The following is a 21,527-nucleotide window of genomic DNA, read 5'->3' on the forward strand; positions in this document are numbered from 1 at the left end:
AGTGACGCGGCTGTTGGAGTGTTGGAGAAGAGCTGTTCTGGTGACAGGATAAAGACGTCGAAGGGAGACAGAGCAGAGAGAGGCAGAGGGCCGGGGCTAAGGCTGCACTCAAGGGTTGCGGGGGAAACAGCAGACTCATGGGCGGAACGGGAAGAGTCCTGGTTCAGGGATCAGAGGGCTGAGATTTTCTCATCTGCCGCTCGCTCACTGAGTTATTGGGGAAAGTCACCTGCCCTTGGGATTTCAGCTTCCCCAAGGATGAGATCAAAGAATAAGTCAGGAAACTACAACCCACAGGCTAAATCCAGCCCATATGCCTATTTTTGTATGGTCGATGAGAAATGGTTAGAAAAGAAGTCAAAAGAAGAATATTTTATGACACAAAAATTACGTGAACTCTGATTTCCGACGGCCATAAGCAACATTTCATTGTAGTCCAGCCACTTACGTATCATCCTCGGCGATGTTCCCTTGCAACGGCAAAGTCCAGTTGTTGAGCGACACACGTAGTGCAGCCAGGTGATTTCTTTTTTTAAGCCACTGGTTCTGGGACCCGAACCGTGGTCAGCTACATGGGAGTCCAGCAACATAGCCATGATGCCAACTGCTGGTCCCATGGCCAGGTGATTTCTATCTAGCTCTTTCTAGGAAACGTTTGCCAACCTCTAGCCTGAGTGGTCTGCATTTCTGTCGCATGGCGTGTGTGGCCATGGAGCCCTAAAGAAAAATCTCTTTCCATGCCAGGACTATGAATTGCAGCTAATGACGTACAAGGCCTTCGTGGAGTCACAGCAGAAGTCCCCGGGCAGGCGACGTCGCATGCCTTCCTCTTCAGATGCCATCACACAAGAGGTGAGGGGTGGGAACCGGAAGCAGGCTGCTCTCTTCTCTTAGAGAAGATGCATGTGTGTGGGCTCTGTAGTTCAAACTAGGGCTCACCCTCCCGTGGAGTTTGTGGTTCTGTGAACATTTCCCCATATTTCTGACTATTTAAATAAACTTTTCTGGCATGTAGTTTACCTAAGTTGTTTTTCTGAACTGTAGTTCATGGACCTAAGGACCCGGTACACAGCCTTGGTGACCCTGACCACCCAGCACGTGAAGTACATCAGCGACGCGCTCCGGCGGCTGGAGGAGGAAGAGGTAAGGGCGGTCGGTTCCTAGTCACCTTTTGAGTGTAATTGAAAGTCTTTGCCTGACCGATCCAGGTTTAGAGTACACACCATGGACCGCCATCATTTGGTTGTGTTCAGTAAAGTCGTTGCATCAATGAATGTTGAAACATTTTCGTCTATCAGCATTTTTGTAGGTGGATCAATACATAGTCGGGAGGTCAGTACATCTTATTGTATGTGTGTGTGTGTGTTCCTTTTAAAAAACAGTTTGTTTACGTGGTTGACTCACTGACATCGAAGTTGTCACCCATAGCACCATAACCCCTGCCTGGTTTTCTCTGTGAGCACATCACAGCCTTCCTGGGCTACGAACGTCAGACACCACCACCTCAGGGCCGTTTTAAATAAGGAAATCACCCCCCCAAAAAAACCCAAAATAGGGAAAAGCCTGGCACTGAATACACTGGAAAGAACATGAATTCACAATGTGAAAGCGGGGACCTAAAGGCCAAGCGATGCCGTGTCCGCCGTTGGCTGATCACTCGCGCAGTGGGCAGGTAGCTTTTCTGCTGCGCTGCCTGTGATTGGGCGTGACCCGGAGAGCACCGCGCACGTTGACTTGGGAGTCACAGTCTTCTGCGCAGACACCACAACTACAGAATCTGGATAGTGAGGACTGTGCCACACCTAGCACGTCCACCGCTGAGTATCTCCACTTATTAATACACGAGGACAGTGAAAGAGAGGTGAGAGAGATCTTCAGTCATTTGTAAGAGGAAAATATAGGAACTTTCCCAATTCCATACAGTGGAATTCTGCAAAACTGTTAAAAATAATGAGATGATGGGAACCAGCAGTTAATGTAATGGCTATATCGCTAGACCCACGTAGTTGACCACAGTTTGAATCCCGGACCCGGTGGCTTAAAACTCATGCCGGGCGTGTGTGCGTGTGTGCCCAAGATCCTGAGAGGAGAATGGAGGAGAAGGGATTGCGGCGTGGCCATCCCCCCTGGGGGGTGATTTCTTGCTTTCTGTCTCTCTGTTTCTCTCTGTTTGGCGAGCGCACGCACCCTATAGTGAAAAATAATAATAATGAGATGTTCCTCACTTGTGTTTTTTGAAAGATTTTTGCTATAGGGCTCGTATGCTTGCCAGAAAGACAGAGACAGAGAGACAGAAAGTGAGAAATCATCTCCCAGAGGGATGGCCACACCACAATCCCTTCTCCTCCATTCTCCTCTCGGGATCTTGAGCACACGCCCAGCGCGAGTTTAAGCCACAAGGGCCGGGACTCGAACCACAGTTAACTACATGGGAGTCCAGTGACATAGCCATTATGCCAACCGCTGGTCCCAGTGTGCTCCTCGCTTGTAAACCTACGAATTATGAAAATGAGTGAGGTGCTTTATGTAAAGTGATCTTCTTAAAAGTCTTATTTTCCTCAAATTCCCGATTTTTTTTTTTTTTAAGTTTATTCAGTATTCCCTGTGTGAGAGAGGAGACCAACAGAATCACAGCACCGTGGACTATGTCCCACCTCGCCTTAGCCAGCCCCGGACCGGGGCCTGTGTGTGTCCGACGTGCTCAGAAAGGCCTCTGGATGCGAACCAGTGACCTTGCCGAGTGGGTCTGCCTCACAGGGTGTTGTGTTTTATTGCCCTGCCACTGCCTGGCCCTGAAGGGCTCTTTTGTTTATTAAGTAATTACCCGTGTGCCTGCCATATGTAAAGCAGTGCTTTTTATAGAAAGGTGCTAGCCTGGGTGAGATTAATTTAGCTGTGAAGTATCGCATAGTTAGGCACCTGTGAGCAACGGCCACAGGCTGGGAAAACTATATTTAACGTGGGTTTATTTTTGTCACCTACTGACTTGGGTGACTTTCATTGTCTCTGTGTTAGGGAAGCTGACATCATACCAGTCTAACTAAGAATGACTCAGGTACTGATTTTTCTTATTTCCTGTTCTAGAAAGTGGTCGAAGAGGAAAAACAGGAACATGTGGAGAAGGTTAAAGAGCTTTTGGGCTGGGTATCTACCCTAGCAAGGCATACACAAGGAAAAGCTACCTCATCCCAGACCAAAGAACCTACAGACATTGAAAAAGCCATTTTGGAACAGCAGGTGAGTAGAGGGCCCTGCTCGCTCTGCCTGGGCAGGCTGACATGTGCTGGTGTGTGAAGAGGAAGAACACAAGGCCCATACAAACCATCTTACCTGAGCGAATGTTAACTTCCAGGACTTAGAGAAGTCACCTTTTCTGTATGTCTAATTTTGTAATCATTGGTGATAATAACCTAAGTCTCTCTCTCTTCTCCCTCCTTTTTTTTTTTCCTTAGAGAGATTTTTGCTATAGGACATGTACGCTCTCTTGAGAGACAGGGAGAGACAGAGAGACAGAAAGCAAAAAATCTTCCTTCTGGAGGATAGCCACGCCGCAGTCCCCTCTCCTCTATTGTCCTCTCAGGATTTTGGGCACACACACACAAGCACCCAGTGTGAGTTTATGCCACCAGGTCCAGTACTTGAACCGTGGTCAACTATGTGGGAATCCAGCAATGTAACCATTACACCATCTGGTGGTCCCTAGTCTCTTTTTTAAAAAAGAATTATTTACTTAATTTTATTCATTTATTATTTTATTTATTTTTCAAATTTTCCACAGGGGACATGTGCTCATCAGAGGGAGAAAGAGAGAGGGAAAGGGAGAAAGCAAGCCACTAGGTCTAGGACTTAAAGTGCATTCAGCTGTGTGGAAGTCCAGCATCCCAACCATCGTGACACCTGCTGGCCCAGTATCTTTTTTTAGGTTTTTGTCATAGGGTGTGTGCACTTTCCAGAGAGAGACAGATAGAGAAGTGAGAAATTACCCCCCAGGGGAGATGGTCATGCCACAATCCCTTCTCCTCCATTCTCCTCTCCAGGCTTTGGGCACAAATGCACACACACACACACACACACACACACGGGCCTGGTGTGATTCTCAAGGTGCCCGGTCCGGGACTTGAACCATGGTTAGCCACATAGGAGTTCAGTGCCTTAATTACTATGCCCCTGCTGACCCCCTTAAGGATCATTTTTTTCCTAGGATTTTTTAAAGTTATTTGAAATAATTTTAACCTTTTAGTTCTCAGGTTTTGAAGCTTTTTGCTTTATTTCTACTGTGTAGGTTCTGGCAGAAGAGCTGACAACCAAGAGAGAGCAAGTCTCTGAGGCTATTAAAACTTCACAGATCTTCTTGGCCAAGCATGGTCATAAGTGAGTACTTAACGAAGGGTTATGGCACACCTGGGGACCCTGCTCTACCTGGCTAAGATGTACCGATGAGAATTTAGGCTGGAGAGTTCGGAGCAACAGCAGCTGGATTCTGAAGAGTCTTGTAGCCCACATAGGTTACGTTTTGCCTTGTCCGCCATGGGGCGGGGTTTTTAAGTATGACTAGACTTTGTTCAGGGTTGCTTTAACAGTTAAATAGTGAATGGTTGGGTGCATATGGTATAATAACAGAGGCTAATAAGCCGTGTAAGAGGCCATTCTGATAGTGTAGGCAAGAAATGATGAGAGATGGAGAGTGGGAAACCGAGACTCCGAGACATTAGGAATGATGGATCTGTGGGGTTGGGGACTCATGAAAATGACTGACTATAGGTCCTAGGCTCTGCTTTAGGCCTCTGGGTGAACGTTGATGCCAGTAGCTGAGACTAATAAAGGACAAAGCTGAAGTGTGTGAGGCTTTGGTTTTAGACATTGTGAAGGGGGAAAACCTGTAGGACATCAGAGTGGAAATACCGGGTCCATCGGGAAGGGATTCGCTGCGTGACTTCATGCCTTACGTAGTTCCCCCAGAGGGGTTCGATGGGCAGCTGCGTATGCGGGGCTCTCAGCCTGGGTAGTCTCAGGAGGAAAAGGAAGACTGTGTCATACCTCAGAACCCACAAGTAAGAGTTCCAGAAAGGAGGGAGTGGTCAGAAGTCAAGAAAAGTTGAGAATTGGCTATTGAATTTGGTAACTTCCAGGGACTGGTGAAAAGTTGGGGGAGGAGGGCAGGTTTAAAAGGAAGACCGCCTGAGGGTAGGACATGAGTGATCGTAAAATCGTACTACTCTTTCAAGAAGCTTGGCCGTCGGAATGGAAAGCGATCTAACAGCAGAGAAATCAAATTGAAGTGTATGATCTAGAAGTTTGGGTTTTTTAGCAGATGGGTGGGACTTAACTGTGAACTGAACCTCAAGCACAAAAGGGAGCAGATGGTAGGGGAGAGGATCCAGAGGATGTGAGAGAGGGTGAGTCTCATTGATGGATGGAAAGCACAACCTTAAACAGGAGTTGAGACAGCTTTTTCTGTGAGGCGTGAGGGAAAAGAGAGTAGGAAAGTGTGGCTAGAGGTAAACTTTTCAGGAGTGAGGCCAGAAACTGAGAGAATTAGTGTCTAGTGGTCTGTATTTCCCCTTGAATTAGGGAGCTGAAAGGGTGATGCTTCATGAAAAGGAAGAGAGGCTTGGTTAGGGACTTCTAAGAGTACTGTCAAGGCTGGCAGGTGGCATGGTGGTGATGGCATTGGACTCGCACGTGGTCAACTATGGTTCGAATCTTGGACCTGGCAGCTTGAAACTCATGCCAGGCACATGTGTGTTCATGCCCAAAATCCTGAGAGGAGAATGGAGAAAAGGACTGTGGCATGGCCATCCCCTGTGGGGGCTATTTCTTACTTTTTGTCTCTGTCTCTCTGGTGAGCACATGCATCCTATAGCAACCCCCCCTCCCCCCAAAAAAAAAAAAAGAATACTGTCAAATAGAGACCCAGTTGAGATTCGAAGCTAGAAGAACGTCTCTGCATGATTGTGGGATCTTTGTCATTTTTGTTGTTCTCACACGCATGATAAACTCAGTAGCTTGGATGTAGAAGCTGAGAATTCCCCTAGTTTGACTGATCTGGAGCTGAGATTATGCAAGATAACAGTAAAGTGGAGGGTGCAAGGATAATTGTAAAGAACTTAAGAGAAACTACGGGGGCTGGCCTCATAGCAGAGTGATTAAATTGTACATAAGATGTCTGATACCATATGGCCAACCATGGCTCACATCCCAGCCCTGGTGGCTTAAGAACACACCAGACACATGTGCATGCATGTCCCAAACCTTGATGGGTGGATGAAAAAGGATTATGGTGTGACCACACCTTGTTGGTGGTTGCCTTTTTTTCTCTTTGTCTCTACCTCTCTGTCGAGTGTGTGCACCCTTTAACCAAAACCAAAAACAAAAACCCAAGAAGATAGACTGTGGGGTCTGAACATTACAGTGAAGACAGTAGATGATGTTATACTGATAGAGTCAAAGAAAATGGAGGAGTCAGTGAAAGGGTAAGAACTCTCATTGAATTGATGGATAGTTCTCATATGAGTCAACATAGTTCATGTTCAGAAATAAAATATAGAATTAAAAAAGCTGTGAATGCCTCTGGTGGAATAGAGAAAGGAACAGATTTGGTGACAAACACCGAGTGAGTTTTAATTATGTTTGTAATATTTATTTTTTAAGGAATTATTTTAGGGACCAGCAGTTGGCGTAATGGCTATGTCGCTGGACTCCCATGTATTCGACCGTGGTTCGAGTCCCAGACCTGGTGGCTTGAACTCACGCTGGGCACATGTGTGTGCATGCCTAAGATCCTGAGAGGAGAATGGAAAAGAAGGGATCGCAGTGTGACCATCCCCTCAGGGGATGATTTCTCGTTTTCTGTCACTCTGTCTCTGTCTCTTTCTGGCGAGTGCACGCACTCTATAGCAAAAACCTCGCAAAGAAAAGAAAAAAAGGATTATTTTATTTAATGTTATTTATTTTATTTAGCGTTATTTATTTATTTATTTTAGTTTAGAACAGGGAGAGAGAGAAAGAGAGAGAGAGAAAATGAGAAAGCAAGCACCAGGTTCAGGACTTGCACCACTTTCTACCATGTGGGAGTCCAGCGGCCTTAACCACCACACCACCTGCCAGCCCCTGTAATGTCTTATTTCTTAGAAAAGAACCTAGAGTAAATATGATAAAATAGTAAAATTTGATACAGTTGAATAAGATACAGACAGGCAAATGAGAGTTTATTATATTCTTCTGTTTAAAATACTTCATTCCGGAGCCAACAGGTAGCATGGTTGTTAAGACACTGGATTCCCACATGCCCACCTTGGTTCGAGTCCCAGACCTAGCTGGTTAAAAATCATGCTGAACACATGTGCATTCATGCCCCAAATCCTGAGAGGAGTATGGAGGAGAAGGATTGCCGCATGGACACCTCCCTGGGGGGTGATTTCTCATTTTCCCTCTCTCTCCGTCTAGCACCTCCAAAAAAAATAAATAAATAAACAGGAAAAAAATATTTTATTTTAAAAGAGACTAGGAGTAAAGAAATATAAAACTGGAAGATAGGGGTATAATATGTCTCTAGTGGATTCTAGAAGTCCTTGGTTTTACAAGGAGAATCATCAGATGACGGTGGGATCCAGGTTTCAGGCTGAAGTGGTGAGGAGATCGTTTGCATTGAGAATGTTTTGGGACCACAAGCGTGGGGTAGCATAGCCTTTCATCACCAAGAGGCACAGCCTCACTGAGCGAGGCAGCACACAGATTCCTGTGTTATCAGTGAGCATGAAAGCTGGCCAGATAATCCATCCAAAGATTGAAGCAACAGGGGAGAGGTGGGAGAATTTATTTTTCCTAAGCGAGCTTTCGTGCTTGGTCTTCCAGGCTCTCAGAAACAGAGAAGGCACAGGTGAATGAACAGTTGAATGCCCTGAACAAGGCTTACCACGACCTCTGTGATGGTTCAGCCAACCAGCTTCAGCAGCTTCAGAGCCAGTTGGCTCAGCGGACAGAACAAAAGGTACTTTGGTTTTTACCTCCAGGTGCGGGGAGGGTACCTTCTGAGTGGTTTGACAGCAGCTTTGCTGGTTGAGAGTCGCAATCACTAGCTTCCCATGACCAATGTGATTTCATTTTTAACCTCACCTTAGCAGCCATTTGTCTCGTGTTTATTTACAGGGGTTCCATGATGTTTTGGTCAGTCAGAAACGCTACTAGGCACTTACGGCGAACCCTTTAGACCTGGTTCACCTTTGTTTTTGTTTTCTTTTTGCCATGTTGTGGCAGACCGCAGTCCAGACGAGCATAAATTATATATTATATCCGATCACAGAGCAGTAAGATTATTGTTTGTGGTGCTCTCATTGAGAGGTCGATAGCGAGTTCCTTGGGAAGGAAACGCTGTCCACCTCTTCATTCATACAGTAAACAGTATGCTTACTGTTTGTTTCTTAAGGAAACTAGTGTGTTAGTTTCACTGACTGAGACGCTGGTTCCCCTCACTCATAGTCATCCCATCATGTGATCTTTACCAGTTCCCACTTCATGTTCACATCCTGGACCGTATAAAAGTCATAATAGTTCCCACTGGTTGTCCGAAGTCCTTCGTGGGCACTTACGTGTGTGTGTGTGTGCACTTACCGTATTATGTACGTGTGTCTCTGGGGTGTGTGTGCGTGTTTGCCTGCTCACTTCCTATGTTGTGAAGCAATGGCCAGCTTCTGTGGGGCAGGTCCAAGTGGAAGCTCATGTGGGAACCAAATTTGGGCCAGATGGTACTCAAAACGATATTCAGACAGAAGTGCCCTGTCTCTGGCCGTTGGATATGAACTGTATGCAGCACGAGCTGGAGTTCTAAAGACCTCAAGATGGCACAGCTGTGACTCGATGGTGTATGTCCACAGAGAATGTGCTGGGGTAGCGTTCTCCGTAAGGCAACCCACTCCTAATGGCTTGTTGCTTCACCACATAAGGGAGTATGTAAAAAGTTTTAACAATCGCTTGCTGAGAACATCCCGTTCTCATTTTGGAAGGTAAAAAAAAAAAAGAGGGGGGGGTCAGAACAAAAGAAAGGCAGATGAGCTGCTGAGCACCACTACATTGAGCATGATGTGTCCCTGTACTGTTCGTGTGTTCCATGTGAAGTATTGTTCTGATTAACTGACATCCTTGCTTACAAGTTTCACTAACCCTTTGGAGTTTAAGCACAAATGCACAAAAGGGAAAAGAGGACGACCTGTCTGGGGTTCTTTTTTGCAAAAAAAAAAAAAAACAAAACAGTCGCATGCTGGACGCTAACACCAAGCTTACACTGTGTGTGTGATTCGGCTGAGCTGCTCCGTAAGGCTCTCTCTCTTATCTGCACAAGGCGTGCCCTGCAACTCCGGTAAGTAGAAGCCTTTTATGTTTTCTTTCCTCCTCTACCTCTGTCTCTTAATGATCGTTTTGGTCAGAATGTCCATGTTTGGAAGTCCTGAAATAGACTTTTCTGGATCACTTCCCAGCCCAGGGCTTCCTGCCCGTCCTCCAGTTATGCGGGTGTTGGAAGAAACAGCGTAGTCTTTTCCGCTTGGCTAAATTCCAGGTCTTTCTGCAGTGTCAGCGTTTCTGAGACTCCATGACTCTCACAGAAGCAATGAGTTCTCAAAAGAATCTTTTCTTTTTGATAATGTCTGCTTTTGAATAGTCTTTACAAAGATTTCTAGAAGGTTTTTTTTTTTTCCTTTTTCAGGTATCTCAGTCATACACTTTGTGTTGTTCCTTCAATGTGTGTGAAGTACACACGTGGTACATTCACATAACATTTGAGTATAACGTATACAGCATTAGCTCCATATTCTGGATGAAAACAAGGAGGGGATAACAGCAGTATAAATAGCGGGGAGAAATCTGGCAGTTACTCCATTATCAGTCGTAGATGGTGAGATGGAGTGTCCCCTCATTTGCTCTCCGTTCTGTATTCTTACAGCATAGAACTCATCACACTTGACATCCTGCACATGTTTTTAAAATCTAGGGGTGGGGAAATGGCTTAATGATTGTAAGGGTTTATTCAGTTATTCATCAAACGTTTGTGAACTGCAGGTCCTGTTCCTAGACACTGAATAGGCAAACTGTCTACTCCTGTGGGGTGTATTTGTAACTGAGATATAAATGAAATCCGCTTTTTAGGAGGCAGGAAAGTGATTGGCAGTTGCTTCAACAAGCTCCTCCCTCAATAAGTTAAAGAGTTATATAGGGACCAGAAAGTAACACTGACCTAAGAGGAGACAGATGAAATCGCCCCTAGAAAATAAAGACAATAAGGGGCCAGCAGGTGGTGTGGTGGTTAAGGGTGCTGGACTCCCACATGGCCGACCATGGTTTGAGTCCCGGACCGGAGGCCTGCTTTCTCATTTTCTCTCTCCCCCCCCGCCCCCGGTCAAATAAAAATAAAATAAAATAAAGTAAAATAAAATTCAATAAAATAATTTTTAAAAAGAATATCTTTAAATAAAAAAGAATAGGAAAAGAAAATAAAGACAATGAGCCTGAACAAGAAGAGCTGGAAAGCTGGAGAGTAATGGTGAGGAAGCGTTCTAAGTGATCAAACACTTGGATGATTTTAAATCGAAACACCATCCTTTGGCAAAAGGCTTCAAAATGGGACTTCTTTAAGAGTCATTTCTAGGACCTGTAAGGATGATTTTGGCGATGTGTAAGAGATGCCTGATCCATGACCTGAGGACCTAACTCTTAAGATGCGACTCTGTCGTACTTGTCTTCCATGCTCACCTGGGTCTCACTGGGATAATGGGTAACAGCAGTAGATTTAGAGTCACACATTGGCTTATTTCCAGAACTCAGTAGTTTTGTCACCTTGGACAAGTTGTTTAACCTTTCTGTGCCCCATTTCCTTGTCTGAAAACTAGAGATGAAAACAATTGTTTTCATAGGATTGTTGTAAGGATTACACATCAGCGCTCAGTTGATCCAATATTAAGTAATAGCTATAATGATTGCTGTTGTACTACCCATTTTAGCCCAGACCAGAAAGAAAGGTACCAGTGTTCCAGAAGCGATGGCCAGCCTTATCTTCCCTCCCTCATGTGCTACTTCCAAGTCCAGAGCTCATTTAATGCAGAGCCATTGCCTTGGGTGAACCAGCATGGGCCACCAGCTGTGTGACCGCTCCCCACTGCTGACACTATTTGAGTGTTGCACACACAGGTCCATTTACTGGGACACACAACTGTTCTGTGGCTGTTGGGCTGCTTAAATCTCTCTTCTCCTCCTATGGATCAGTCCTGTGTGCCCAACAGCAGGGAAGGGCTCGTTCCAGAGTCTTCTGCAAGGTTGCAATACTGAGAAGTTGTCATACGGGGTTGAGTTCTCACTGTTTGGAAACTGGTATGTGTCTGTAAAAACCTTTGTGATGGTTTAGTCTTACAAATAGCTATCCCCTCATTGTCACTGCTTGCCAATTTGTAGAGCTTGTCACTCAGATGGGCTTAATGCTACCACCCCTCAATATGTCAACTGCTTCTCTGTTAAACACCTCCAGTTTAGAAAAATTCTTTTTTAGCATTTACACTGCCAGGCTTGCTATAGAATACCTCCTACGTGTTGAGATTTACCCCAAACTGGGTGTTCGTCGCAGTCAGGGTTTTATATACTTTAGCTCTTTCAATGACTCCTTTCGATAATTGTGTATTACTGTTGGCTCTGATTTGGCTTTTCTTTTTCATTTTTTCTTTTAGGGTTGCAGAGCAGTTGCTGGGGTGATTGACCTAGGTACAGTGGAGATATTTCCCATCTTCAGAGCCATGCAAAAGGGCCTCATTGACCAAGACACAGGCCTGGTGCTCCTGGAATCCCAGGTTATTACGTCTGGCCTCATTGCCCCTGAGACCAGTGAAAAGCTCTCTTTGGAGGAGGGTGTAGCCAGAAACCTCATTAATTCTCAGATGTACCAGCAGCTCCAGGAGCTCCAGGATACCCTCTCCTTAATAAGCAGGGTTACTGAGAGCAAAGGCCCTCTTTCTGTGGTGGAAGCTATAGAAAAGAAAATAATCACTGAGAAAGTTGGACTGAAAATCTTAGAAGCTCATCTGGCAACTGGAGAGTTCGGTCTCTCCCCCAGTGAGAACTCTATTAACCTGGAAGAGGCTTTTCATCAAGGCCTCATTTCTGCATGGCTTCATTCAGTGTTAGCATCTCACCTGAGATCATCCAAGAATTTGATAGACCCCAACACAGCTGAGAAAATCAGTTTGCTGGATCTGATGCGGAGGTGTATTGTCCACCAGGAATCAGGGTTGAAGTTGCTCCCTGTCAAGCAATTGGCAGGAGGAATGGTGAGCTTAAAATCAGGCCGGAAGGTCAGCATTTTCCGTGCAGTTCAGGAAGGGTTAATAGATAGACAGGTCACCGTTCGGCTGCTGGAAGCTCAGCTCTTTGCTGGTGGCATAGTAGATCCAAGAACAGGACACAGACTGACAGTGGAAGAGGCAGTGAAACACAGTTTGATTGATCAGGATATGGCCTGTGCCATCCTCATACGGCAGCTGCAGACCGGCGGCATCGTAGACACGGCCACTGGGCACAGGCTGACAGTAGATGAAGCAGTGAGCCACGATCTAGTAGCTGCTAAGGTGGCCCTGGTGATTCTGGAGTCCCTCTGGTCCTTCATGGGGGTGCTGTGGCCTGAATCTGGAGAGATTCTCCCAATTACAGATGCTCTAGAACAAGGCCTTGTGTCTGCTGAACTAGCACATAAAATCCTTAGAAACCGAAAGCATATTAAGGCTCTATTTCTACCAGCAACCACAGAGATTTTGTCCTGGAAAAAGGCAACAGAAAATGGTATTTTGGACAAAGATCTTGCCACTCACTTAAAATCAGTATGTATTCCTGATGTTATGCCGCACATGCGATTAGCAGACTCGTCAGAACGAAAGAAGCCGAGCAGGGATCCTCGAGCCGCAGCTCTGCCACACAGCGAGGGCCAAACTGAGGGCCCCGCTAACCAGCGTGAGAAGCTGCTGTTCCAGCTGATGACTCACAGCTATGTGAATGTGCAGGATGGTCAGAGGCTGCTTCTGTTAGACGAAGAGCTGATGGAGACACTGACATCCAGAGGTGACATCCAGACAGGTCCTCCAGAAGTGACTGGAACTGGACCTCAGAAACTAGAAACTCCTGAGGAGCTGCAAGAATCAACAACTATGAAAACCACAGAAACTGTCTGTGATGGGTCGCACACGTTACGCTTTTCTTCTCCGGAAGCAGAGTATCACAATCGGAAAGATGGCACTGAAGCTGAAGGCAAAAAGACCACTGTAGAAAGAGAATGTTCTGCAGAGAATCCTGAGAAGGATCCGTGTGTAGAAAAACAGAAAGAAAGGCATCCAAATGTTGACACTTTGAAGGTCATAAATACAGTCAAGTCAGAGTTACGAAGACAGTTATTAGATACCAAAAAGGAAGCACAAACAGAAATGCTTGCCAGAGAAAATGTCAGCCGAGGACTCCTCCCAAGGGTACCTGCTCCTGAGGGAGCGGAGGGTGTGCCCCTGGTGGTCGACAGCAGAATTGTCTCTGTGCAAACACCAGAGGAAGAAGGGCATCTGCTAACACAGACCTCTTTCACATGTCAGAAAGAACAAGCAAACACTCCTGAGATGGCATATACTCCAGGTGAAACTGGAAGACCACCCATAAACTCCCAAAGCAAAAAGTCACAATTTCAGGTAGAGAAAACCCCAAGTTTAAAATCAGAACTAAAGTCTGGAAATAATACGAATACTTACCATCTGGACAAAAAGAAAGTGTTAACTAAGACATTTTTGTCTGGGGATGATAGTAAACAAAGCCAAGGTGGACAAAACATTGCAGATGGTAGTATGATGATGTCAGAAAAGACCAGTGAGGAAGATGAGGGTAGCGAACCATCCCTGTCGTGTAGTCTTCCTTCAGAACTGGCCGAAGAAGCTACCCTGAATACATTATCCGCACAGTTACTGGGTGGTGGCATTATTCATGAACAAACAGGTCAAAAGCTCTTACTAAATGAAGCGCTAGCCCAAGGCATTGTGCCCAGCCACACTGCGGTGAAACTGATGGCAAAGCTGGCGATGTTCCGCGGCTTCTTTGACTCTCAGACCTCAGAATCTTTGACAACTGAAGAAGTCATTGATGAAGGTCTGATGGATGAGAAGTTGCTGCACAACGTCCTCATGGCAGACAAAGCTATCAGCGGAGTCTTAGACCCCCGCACCCACACGCTGTGCTCCGTAAAGGATGCAGTTGCAGTTGGACTCCTTGACAAGGAAACAGCTACCAGAATTTTAGAGGGGCAGGTGGTGACGGGTGGAATTGTTGATCTGAAACGAGGAAAGAAACTTTCAGTAACTTTGGCCTCCAATCTTGGCTTGGTGGACAGCACTGACCAGACAGAGCTTATCAATCTGGAGAAAACTTCCAAAGGAAGAGATGCTGACGAAACAGTTAGGGAGAAGTTAATCAGTCTACAAATGGAAACGACAGGCCTTATGGATCCTGCCAGCAAAGCCCCTTTAACAGTTGTGCAGTCCATTGACAGAGGCCTTCTGGCGAGAGAGGAGGCCATTCGTTTATTGACTAAACAGGTGATTGATGGAGGTATCATTCATCATGTATCTGGAATAAGACTTTCAGTTGATAACGCCTTCAATCATGGCTGGATCAGTGAAGATTTAGCCAAGCAACTCAGAAAAGTTGAGAACTTAAACCACCATCAGTTTTTTCATCCTGAAACAAAGGACACTATTTCCCTTCCTGAAGCTATAAAATTAGATCTTGTTACTCCAGATCTGAAAAGAGAAATCCAAGAAATTCAGGCTTTTACTGGAAACTTTGTGGATCTCATTTCTGGCCAGAGATTGACCTTGGCAGAAGCTAAAAAGGAAGGACTGTCAACTAGGAAGACAGCATTGCCTTCAGAAATGATGCATGGGGTTGTAGACCCTGAGAATTACAGAATTGTTCCCTATTCAGAATTAGTAAAGAAATGTAAGATTGATATTGAATCTGGACAGAGATATCTAGAAGTAATTCCCTTTTCAGACATTAAAGATGAGGTGAGTGACAAAGTGCTTACATTGCCTCAAGCCGTTGAGCTCGGAAAAGTCGACTTTGCATCTACATTGAAAGTTCTAGAAGCTCAAGCAAATTCTGGTGGAATCATAGATACTAATACAGGAAAAAGACTGACGTTGGCATCGGCTTTGGAAAAGAAATTGGTGGATGAAAACATGGTCCGAATGATTGCATCTCATCAGGTCTCACATGGTGGAATTATTGACATTTTTAATGACCAGAGAGTGACCTTACAGGAAGCTGTTGAGAAGAGATTTATCAGTCCTGAGCTGATGACTGCAATCCAAGGTGATAGTAATCATCAGGCTCAGGTTGAAAAGCAAGGTGGAATCGAAGTATGTGAGTTCAAGAATGAATTTCTAAGAGAAGAAGTGTCCGTTGCTTGTAATCGGACCGCTGAAACGAGCTGCGATCAAGGAGACAGTGAGAGATTACTTCATATTGAAAGGCAGTCTGTACAAGAAAAGATTCAAGTGAGAGTTTGTGATGGGGAGAAGGCAGAAAAGGGCAGAGGAATTTCATTAAAGGAGTTGGAGGGTGAGGATCCAGACCAGCCAAGAGTTCCTCCAGATGCTGAGGAATCTGTTGGCACCACAGTTCCTAGTAATCTTAAAGGTAAACCTTTGGGCCAAGTTCCAGTGACACGTCCTTACTCAGGAGTTTGTGATCTAAAGCCCAAAGAGATAGCTAAACATAACATGAGAAAAAATACAAACAAAGAGCAGGAAAAAATAGCGACACAAATAGAAATTAGCTCTCATATGAAGCAGTCTCCCACAGGTCAAGATCCTAAAGAAATGAGAGAAAATCAAGGGGAAGTGATTTTGGAAGTGCAAGAATCAAATTATGAAACAGACAAGTTGTTGAGTCAGCAGATAATGCAGCAGCCAGTGACTATCAGGGTGAAAAGCCAGAGCGAGAAGAGAGAGATGATTGTAGAAGAATGCGTGAAAACATGCAAACCAGCAGTTCTTTCTGAAGACCAGTGGAAGCAGGGGAGTACCCTTGGAGATGAGCATGACTCCATTACGAAGTGTCACCCTGTGGAAATGAACATGAGGGAGAAAGGAAAAGAAGCTGATAGAGAGATGGGATTTTCTATTATTTGTAAAACTGAAGACCTTTCTTCCCAAAGGTTACCCAAAGGAGTAAGAAGTCAAGATGCCTTAACATTCTTTAGCTCTCAACAGGCCAGTGAAGGGGAAGTGAAGGACGTAAGCCTCTGCTTGAACTTAAAAACAGAAGAAAATACACCTGAAGAAGTCGCTGATAGGGCCCAGAGTGAAGTGTTCTCCTCTCTGACCCCAAGACCTGAAGGATTGCACGACCAGCAATCATTTGGAAAAGTCCAAGTTACAGACACAACCCAAGTTTCAGACAGGTCTTTGAAAGGAACCACCAGACAGGAAACCAGCTACTACCAAGATTCCTGTGTTACTCCCAAACACCTGGTTTTCTCATCTAGTGAATATAAAGAAAAGTCCCACCAAGAAGTACGTTTTGACTCACAAACAGCTCTTAAATTGGAAGAAATTGTAGTTTCTAGAGTAGATCCAAAAGAAGTTGGTTGTCTAGAATTCTCAGACAGAACAGACTTTCATCCTCAGGTTAACAAAACTGATGATGAACCTTGTGGAATTCTCAGGTCTAAAGTAGCAACAACTCAGGAACTGACTGGAGAACAGTTTCTAGAAATGGCAGACCCCATAGTTGCAGCTTCAGAAGGAAGGTCCCTTGAAGGTGTAGTGACTAAGAAAGGCCCCAGTGTCTTGGTATCCCTTCCTCCAGAGAAACTATTCAAAGACGTATCTCGAAAAGAGAGTACAGGGCAACAGGACACCATGGTTAGTCCCAGCGTTCTAGAGAACAGTGTAGAGAAGCCAGTGTCCCTCACATCGTCCTCCGCAGTGAAGACAGCCGGGAAGGCACCTCAGGAGAAGCTAAGGGACAACACAGACAGCGAACAGCCTTCCTTCACGACTGCACCCGGGGGAAAGGAAAGTGAAGGTGTGAGCCCAGAGCCCTTCAGAGCAACTCAAGTAAGTTTCCCTGTTATGTGCTAGCATTTTTTATAAAGCTATAACTAATACAATGCTGGAAACTTTAACGGATACAGAGTTTACATATAATTGTATGCTTATATACAATCTGTGTGGGGCACTCGATTCTAGTCTACAGCATGTGTTGGTAATGTAATTGTTAGGAAATTAGGCATTGACTCTGAATGACTTTCTGAAATATGGAAGAGTTTTAAATTAGGTACTGGGGCCAGTAGGTGGTATAGTGGTTAAGGTGCTGGACTCCCATCTGACTGACTGCGGTTTGAGTCCTGGACCTGGTGACTTGAAACTCATGCTGGGCCGCATGTGTGTGCATGTGCATGCCCAAAATCCCAAGAGGAGAATGGAGGAGAAGATCTTGTGGTGTAGCCATCCCCCCAGGGGGTGATTTTTCACTTTCTGTGTCTCTGGTAAGCACATGTACCCTATGGCAAAAATCTATAATAACAATAATAATAGCAAATAAATAAATTACAAGCCAACCTCAGAGGGCCATCTGGTGGTTTGGTGCTCAATGCAGCTGGATCCTAAAAAGCTAATCGTGAGGTTTGAGTCCCAGACCCAGGGGCTTGAAAACCATGCCAGGCACATATAAGTGCATGCCCAGAATCCTGAGAGGTGGAAGAAGTAGAGACGGGATTGTGACATGACCAACCCCCATGGAGGGGAGGTGCTTTCTCTTTCTTTCTCTCTCACACCCACTTACACACACACACACACACACACACACACACACACACACATACACAAACAGCCTCTCTGGCAAGCACATGCATCTTTCAGTAAATTACAAAAAAAGAGAGAAGAAAGAAAGAAAGATACAGATAAACTAACATTGGGACTAATTTGAAATACTGACATGTTATTTGAAATCAGAATAACTTTTGGAATTTTGCTAAAATAATTCGTATAGACTGATCATTACAAGCTTCTGTTCTCTGAGGAAATGAATAAAATCACTTGTTGCTTTGAAATTACTTAGACAGAGTAGCATGATTTACTTCCTTCTACCCTGTGTGTAGTAAACATTGCTTCTTTTTGTCTGTTTAACAAGAAACCCCGCCTACTTGAAAAGCTGACTTAAAGGAGGAGGTCAGAAATCAGTGAATTTTTTTTTTGCCCCGACAGAATGTATTTAACCGGCAACTCTGTTTAGAGCACGATGAGAAGATAGTGTCCTATCTGTCCCTGCTACGGGACATTGAAATGAGGACCAGACAGATTCAGCCTCTGGAGCTAACCCTGGCCGAACTGCAGGATCTCCTGTGCCAGGCAAAGGTAGGTGCCCACCAACCTCCATGACACCCACTGTTGTCAGGATGGCTGCTGCCATCTCCCACGAAGATTTCCAGGCTTAACGTGACCTGCTTGGCACTCCTTCCAGAGTAAACAACCTCAGGCTTTGTCAGATCATTGCGGGACGGGCAGGTTTGGCAGACTGGGCGAGAGCCGTAACAGACAAACCTGAAGAGACCTTGGGCGGACTTGGCTGTAACCCCGATCGACACTGTTTGTTCCCTGTGTGATCTCAGATTGAATGAGAGAGGAGTTAAGAGGCAGAGTGACTGGTTAGCAAACTTTTGCAAAATTCAAGAAATTTTGAGGGTTTAAAATGGCAGGCTAGATATAGAATTTAACCTCATTTTCTTTTAAAAAAGAATTAGTTATTTAATTTTATTATTATTATTATTATTTTAATTTGCTATACGGCATGTAGGCTCACCAGAGAGAGATTAAAAAAAGAGGGAAAGTGAGAAAGCAAGTGGCCAGGTATGGGATTTGAATCACGGCTGGCCATGTGGGGGTCCAGTACCTTAACCACTATTCCACCAGCTGGCCCCAATAAAACTTTCCAAAACTCTACTGAGATATCAGGAAAAAGGCTTTCTCTTTTTTTTAATAATCACCTTGCTTTACACATTATTTTCCTTCCTTTTTTTCTTTTTCTAAAGTGACTTTTTTAAAAAAAACTTAATTTATATTTATTCATTTATTTCAATTTGACCTGAGAGGGACAGAGTGAGAGAAAGGGAAAAAAAGTGAGAAAGCAAGCTGCCAGGTCAGGACTCAAATTGCGGTCAACCATGTGGGACTTTAGTGCCCTTAACCACCATGGCACCTGCCAGCCCCAGGAAAAAGTGTTTTTAAAAAATGTATAAACTTGGGACCAGCAGTTGGCATAATGGCTATGTCGCTGGACTCCCACATAGTCGACTACAGTTCAAGTCCTGCGGTCCAGCCAGTGGCTTAAACTTGTGCCGGGTGCGTGTGCGTGCGTGCCCAAGATCCTGAGAGGAGAATGGAGGAGAAGGGATTGGGGCAGGGCCATCCCCCCTGGGGGGTGATTTCTCGCTTTCTATCTCTGTCTTTCTGGCGAACGCCCATGCCCTATAGCAAAAATCTCTCCAAAAAAAGAGTATAAACTTACAAAAGAAAAGAGAACAGAGGGTTAGAGTTGTGACAGAATGGTAGTACGGTGTGCTGCCATCCTGGACCTCCATGGAAAGATCCCAGGTTCGTGTCCCGAAGGCTCCCTGTGTCCCAGGTGTGTGCTGTATGTTCCCAAGATTTGGGCCCATTGTGCTGTGAAGACCCTGTTAGGGATGCCTTTATCTCCTTCCTCACCTTTCTCTCTCTGTCTCATGGAAGAAATAAATACATTTTAAAAGAGAGAAAGAACAGGGGAGGAGAAACCTAGTAAAATTTTAGAAAGAAAATGGATGAGGAGGTATCTTCCTTAGCAGACTAGAGAAAACTGAATTCTAAATTTCCAATAGAGGAACAGCCCAATTTACATTTCAGAACTCCCAAAGCCTCAAAAATTGTTAGCACCAGAAAGCAGAGATGAAAGTGTATATATAAAGAGAAAGGGAACTAGTTTAAAGTCTATTTAAGAAGTATTAGACTTGAGACCAGCAGATGATGTAATGGTTACATCGCTGGACTCCCACGTGGTCAACTACGGTTCAAGTCCTGGACCCAGTGGCTTAAAACTCACACCTGGTGCGTGTGCGTGTGTGCCCAAGATCCCAAGAGGAGAATGGAGGAGAAGGGATTGTGGCGTGGCCATCCCCCTGGGGAGTGATATCTCACTTTCTGTCTTTCTAGTGAGTGCATGTGTCCTGTAGCAAAAATCTCTCTTCTAAAAATAAAAAAAAGAATCATGAGCACCTTCAGATTTCCAACTCTTATCCAGGCAAGGGCTAACGTCTTACTCTAAAAGACAGTGCACCCTCTAAGGAAAGCAGTACAGATCACCATGGGTGGGTTAGGTTTGTGCAGCCTGAACAAGACAGCAAGATTTCCAGTCTCGATTTTGGAGGTGACTCCACTCTCTGCCCTCAGATATTAGACAAGGAGCTAAAGGATCTGTCCACCGTGGTGAGTCAGGAACTGGAGTGTGTGGATCAGATTATCATCAGCCAGCCTCAGGAAGTCCCTGCTCAACTGTTGAAGGCTCTGGAGAAGGATGCCAAGAATCTTCAGAAGTCTCTCAGCTCTGTGAGTGACTCCTGGAGTTCCAGACTGCTGCACCTTCAGAATGCTGTGGAAGGGACAAAGGTAGCGTCCTGTCTTCACTCATGAAGGTTCTCAGAAGTCTTCGTAGGCTTGGCGGTTTTATAATCCAGGTTGCCTTTACGTTTCAGGCTAGAGTGTTAAACCAGCATACGCTGCTGGAAGGCGAACTCCAAGACCTGAGAGCCTGGGCCGGCAGTGTCAGCCTCGCCCTGAGCAGCCCCGGCTTCGGCAGTGAGACGGACGTCACAAGCCTGAATCGTCAACTGCAGCAGTATGAGGTAGACTCTCCACCCATTCTCAGATGCCTTTTACCATGTCTCTGGAGCTTCAGTGAGAGAGAGTCTACAGAATGACTTGTTATTTTCAATTTTATCTTTTTATAACTAGCATCTAGGAATTGTCCCTTTTTTTCTTTCTTACTCAAAATCTAATCCTACATGTATACACACACACACCAATTTTAGGAGAAATGTTGATGATCAACGATTTAGAGCATGAGTTGGTTTAACAACCCTCTAGTACAGAGAGATGTCTCTCTCCTTCGACACCTCAGAAAGTCAGGGCAGAACTAGAAACGCCCCCTCCTTCTGTTCTGTTCTCTCCCTTTCCCCCAATAGAAAGAGAGTAGAAATAGGGCTGGCAGGTGGCATATGGTGGTTAAAGCGCTGGTCTCCCATATGGCCTACCATGGTTTGAGTCCTGAGTCTGATGGCTTAAAACTCATGCTGGGCACATGTGCATGAGTGCCCTACATCCCAAGTGCAGTATGGAGAAGGGACTGCAGTGTGGCCATCTTCCCTGGGGGGTGATATCTCACTTTCTGTCTCTCTGTTTCTCTCTGTGTCTCCGGGAGGGCACACA

General features: G+C 45.1%; 1 protein-coding gene across 7 annotated transcripts in view; it reads left to right on the forward strand.

Annotated features, from left to right (window-relative positions):
* The window catches only part of MACF1 (microtubule actin crosslinking factor 1), a 278,797-nt gene that overhangs the window by 115,870 nt on the left and 141,400 nt on the right, over positions 1 to 21,527 (forward strand). For 4 of the 7 annotated variants that reach the window (XM_027775768.1, XM_027775769.1, XM_027775770.1 and 1 more), the window contains exons 31-39: positions 745 to 852; positions 1,045 to 1,143; positions 3,085 to 3,237; positions 4,283 to 4,371; positions 7,855 to 7,990; positions 11,709 to 17,126; positions 18,276 to 18,425; positions 20,493 to 20,708; positions 20,795 to 20,944. In XM_027775768.1, coding sequence (XP_027631569.1) covers positions 745 to 852; positions 1,045 to 1,143; positions 3,085 to 3,237; positions 4,283 to 4,371; positions 7,855 to 7,990; positions 11,709 to 17,126; positions 18,276 to 18,425; positions 20,493 to 20,708; positions 20,795 to 20,944 — 6,519 coding nt within the window. The remainder of the gene's footprint in view (positions 1 to 744; positions 853 to 1,044; positions 1,144 to 3,084; positions 3,238 to 4,282; positions 4,372 to 7,854; positions 7,991 to 11,708; positions 17,127 to 18,275; positions 18,426 to 20,492; positions 20,709 to 20,794; positions 20,945 to 21,527) is intronic. The other 3 variants (XM_027775772.1, XM_027775773.1, XM_027775774.1) reach the window with 1 other exon arrangement.

The sequence above is a fragment of the Tupaia chinensis genome, unplaced genomic scaffold (genome assembly GCF_000334495.1).
Source record: "Tupaia chinensis unplaced genomic scaffold, TupChi_1.0 Scaffold000604_1, whole genome shotgun sequence".
Taxonomy (NCBI): Eukaryota; Metazoa; Chordata; class Mammalia; order Scandentia; family Tupaiidae; genus Tupaia; species Tupaia belangeri.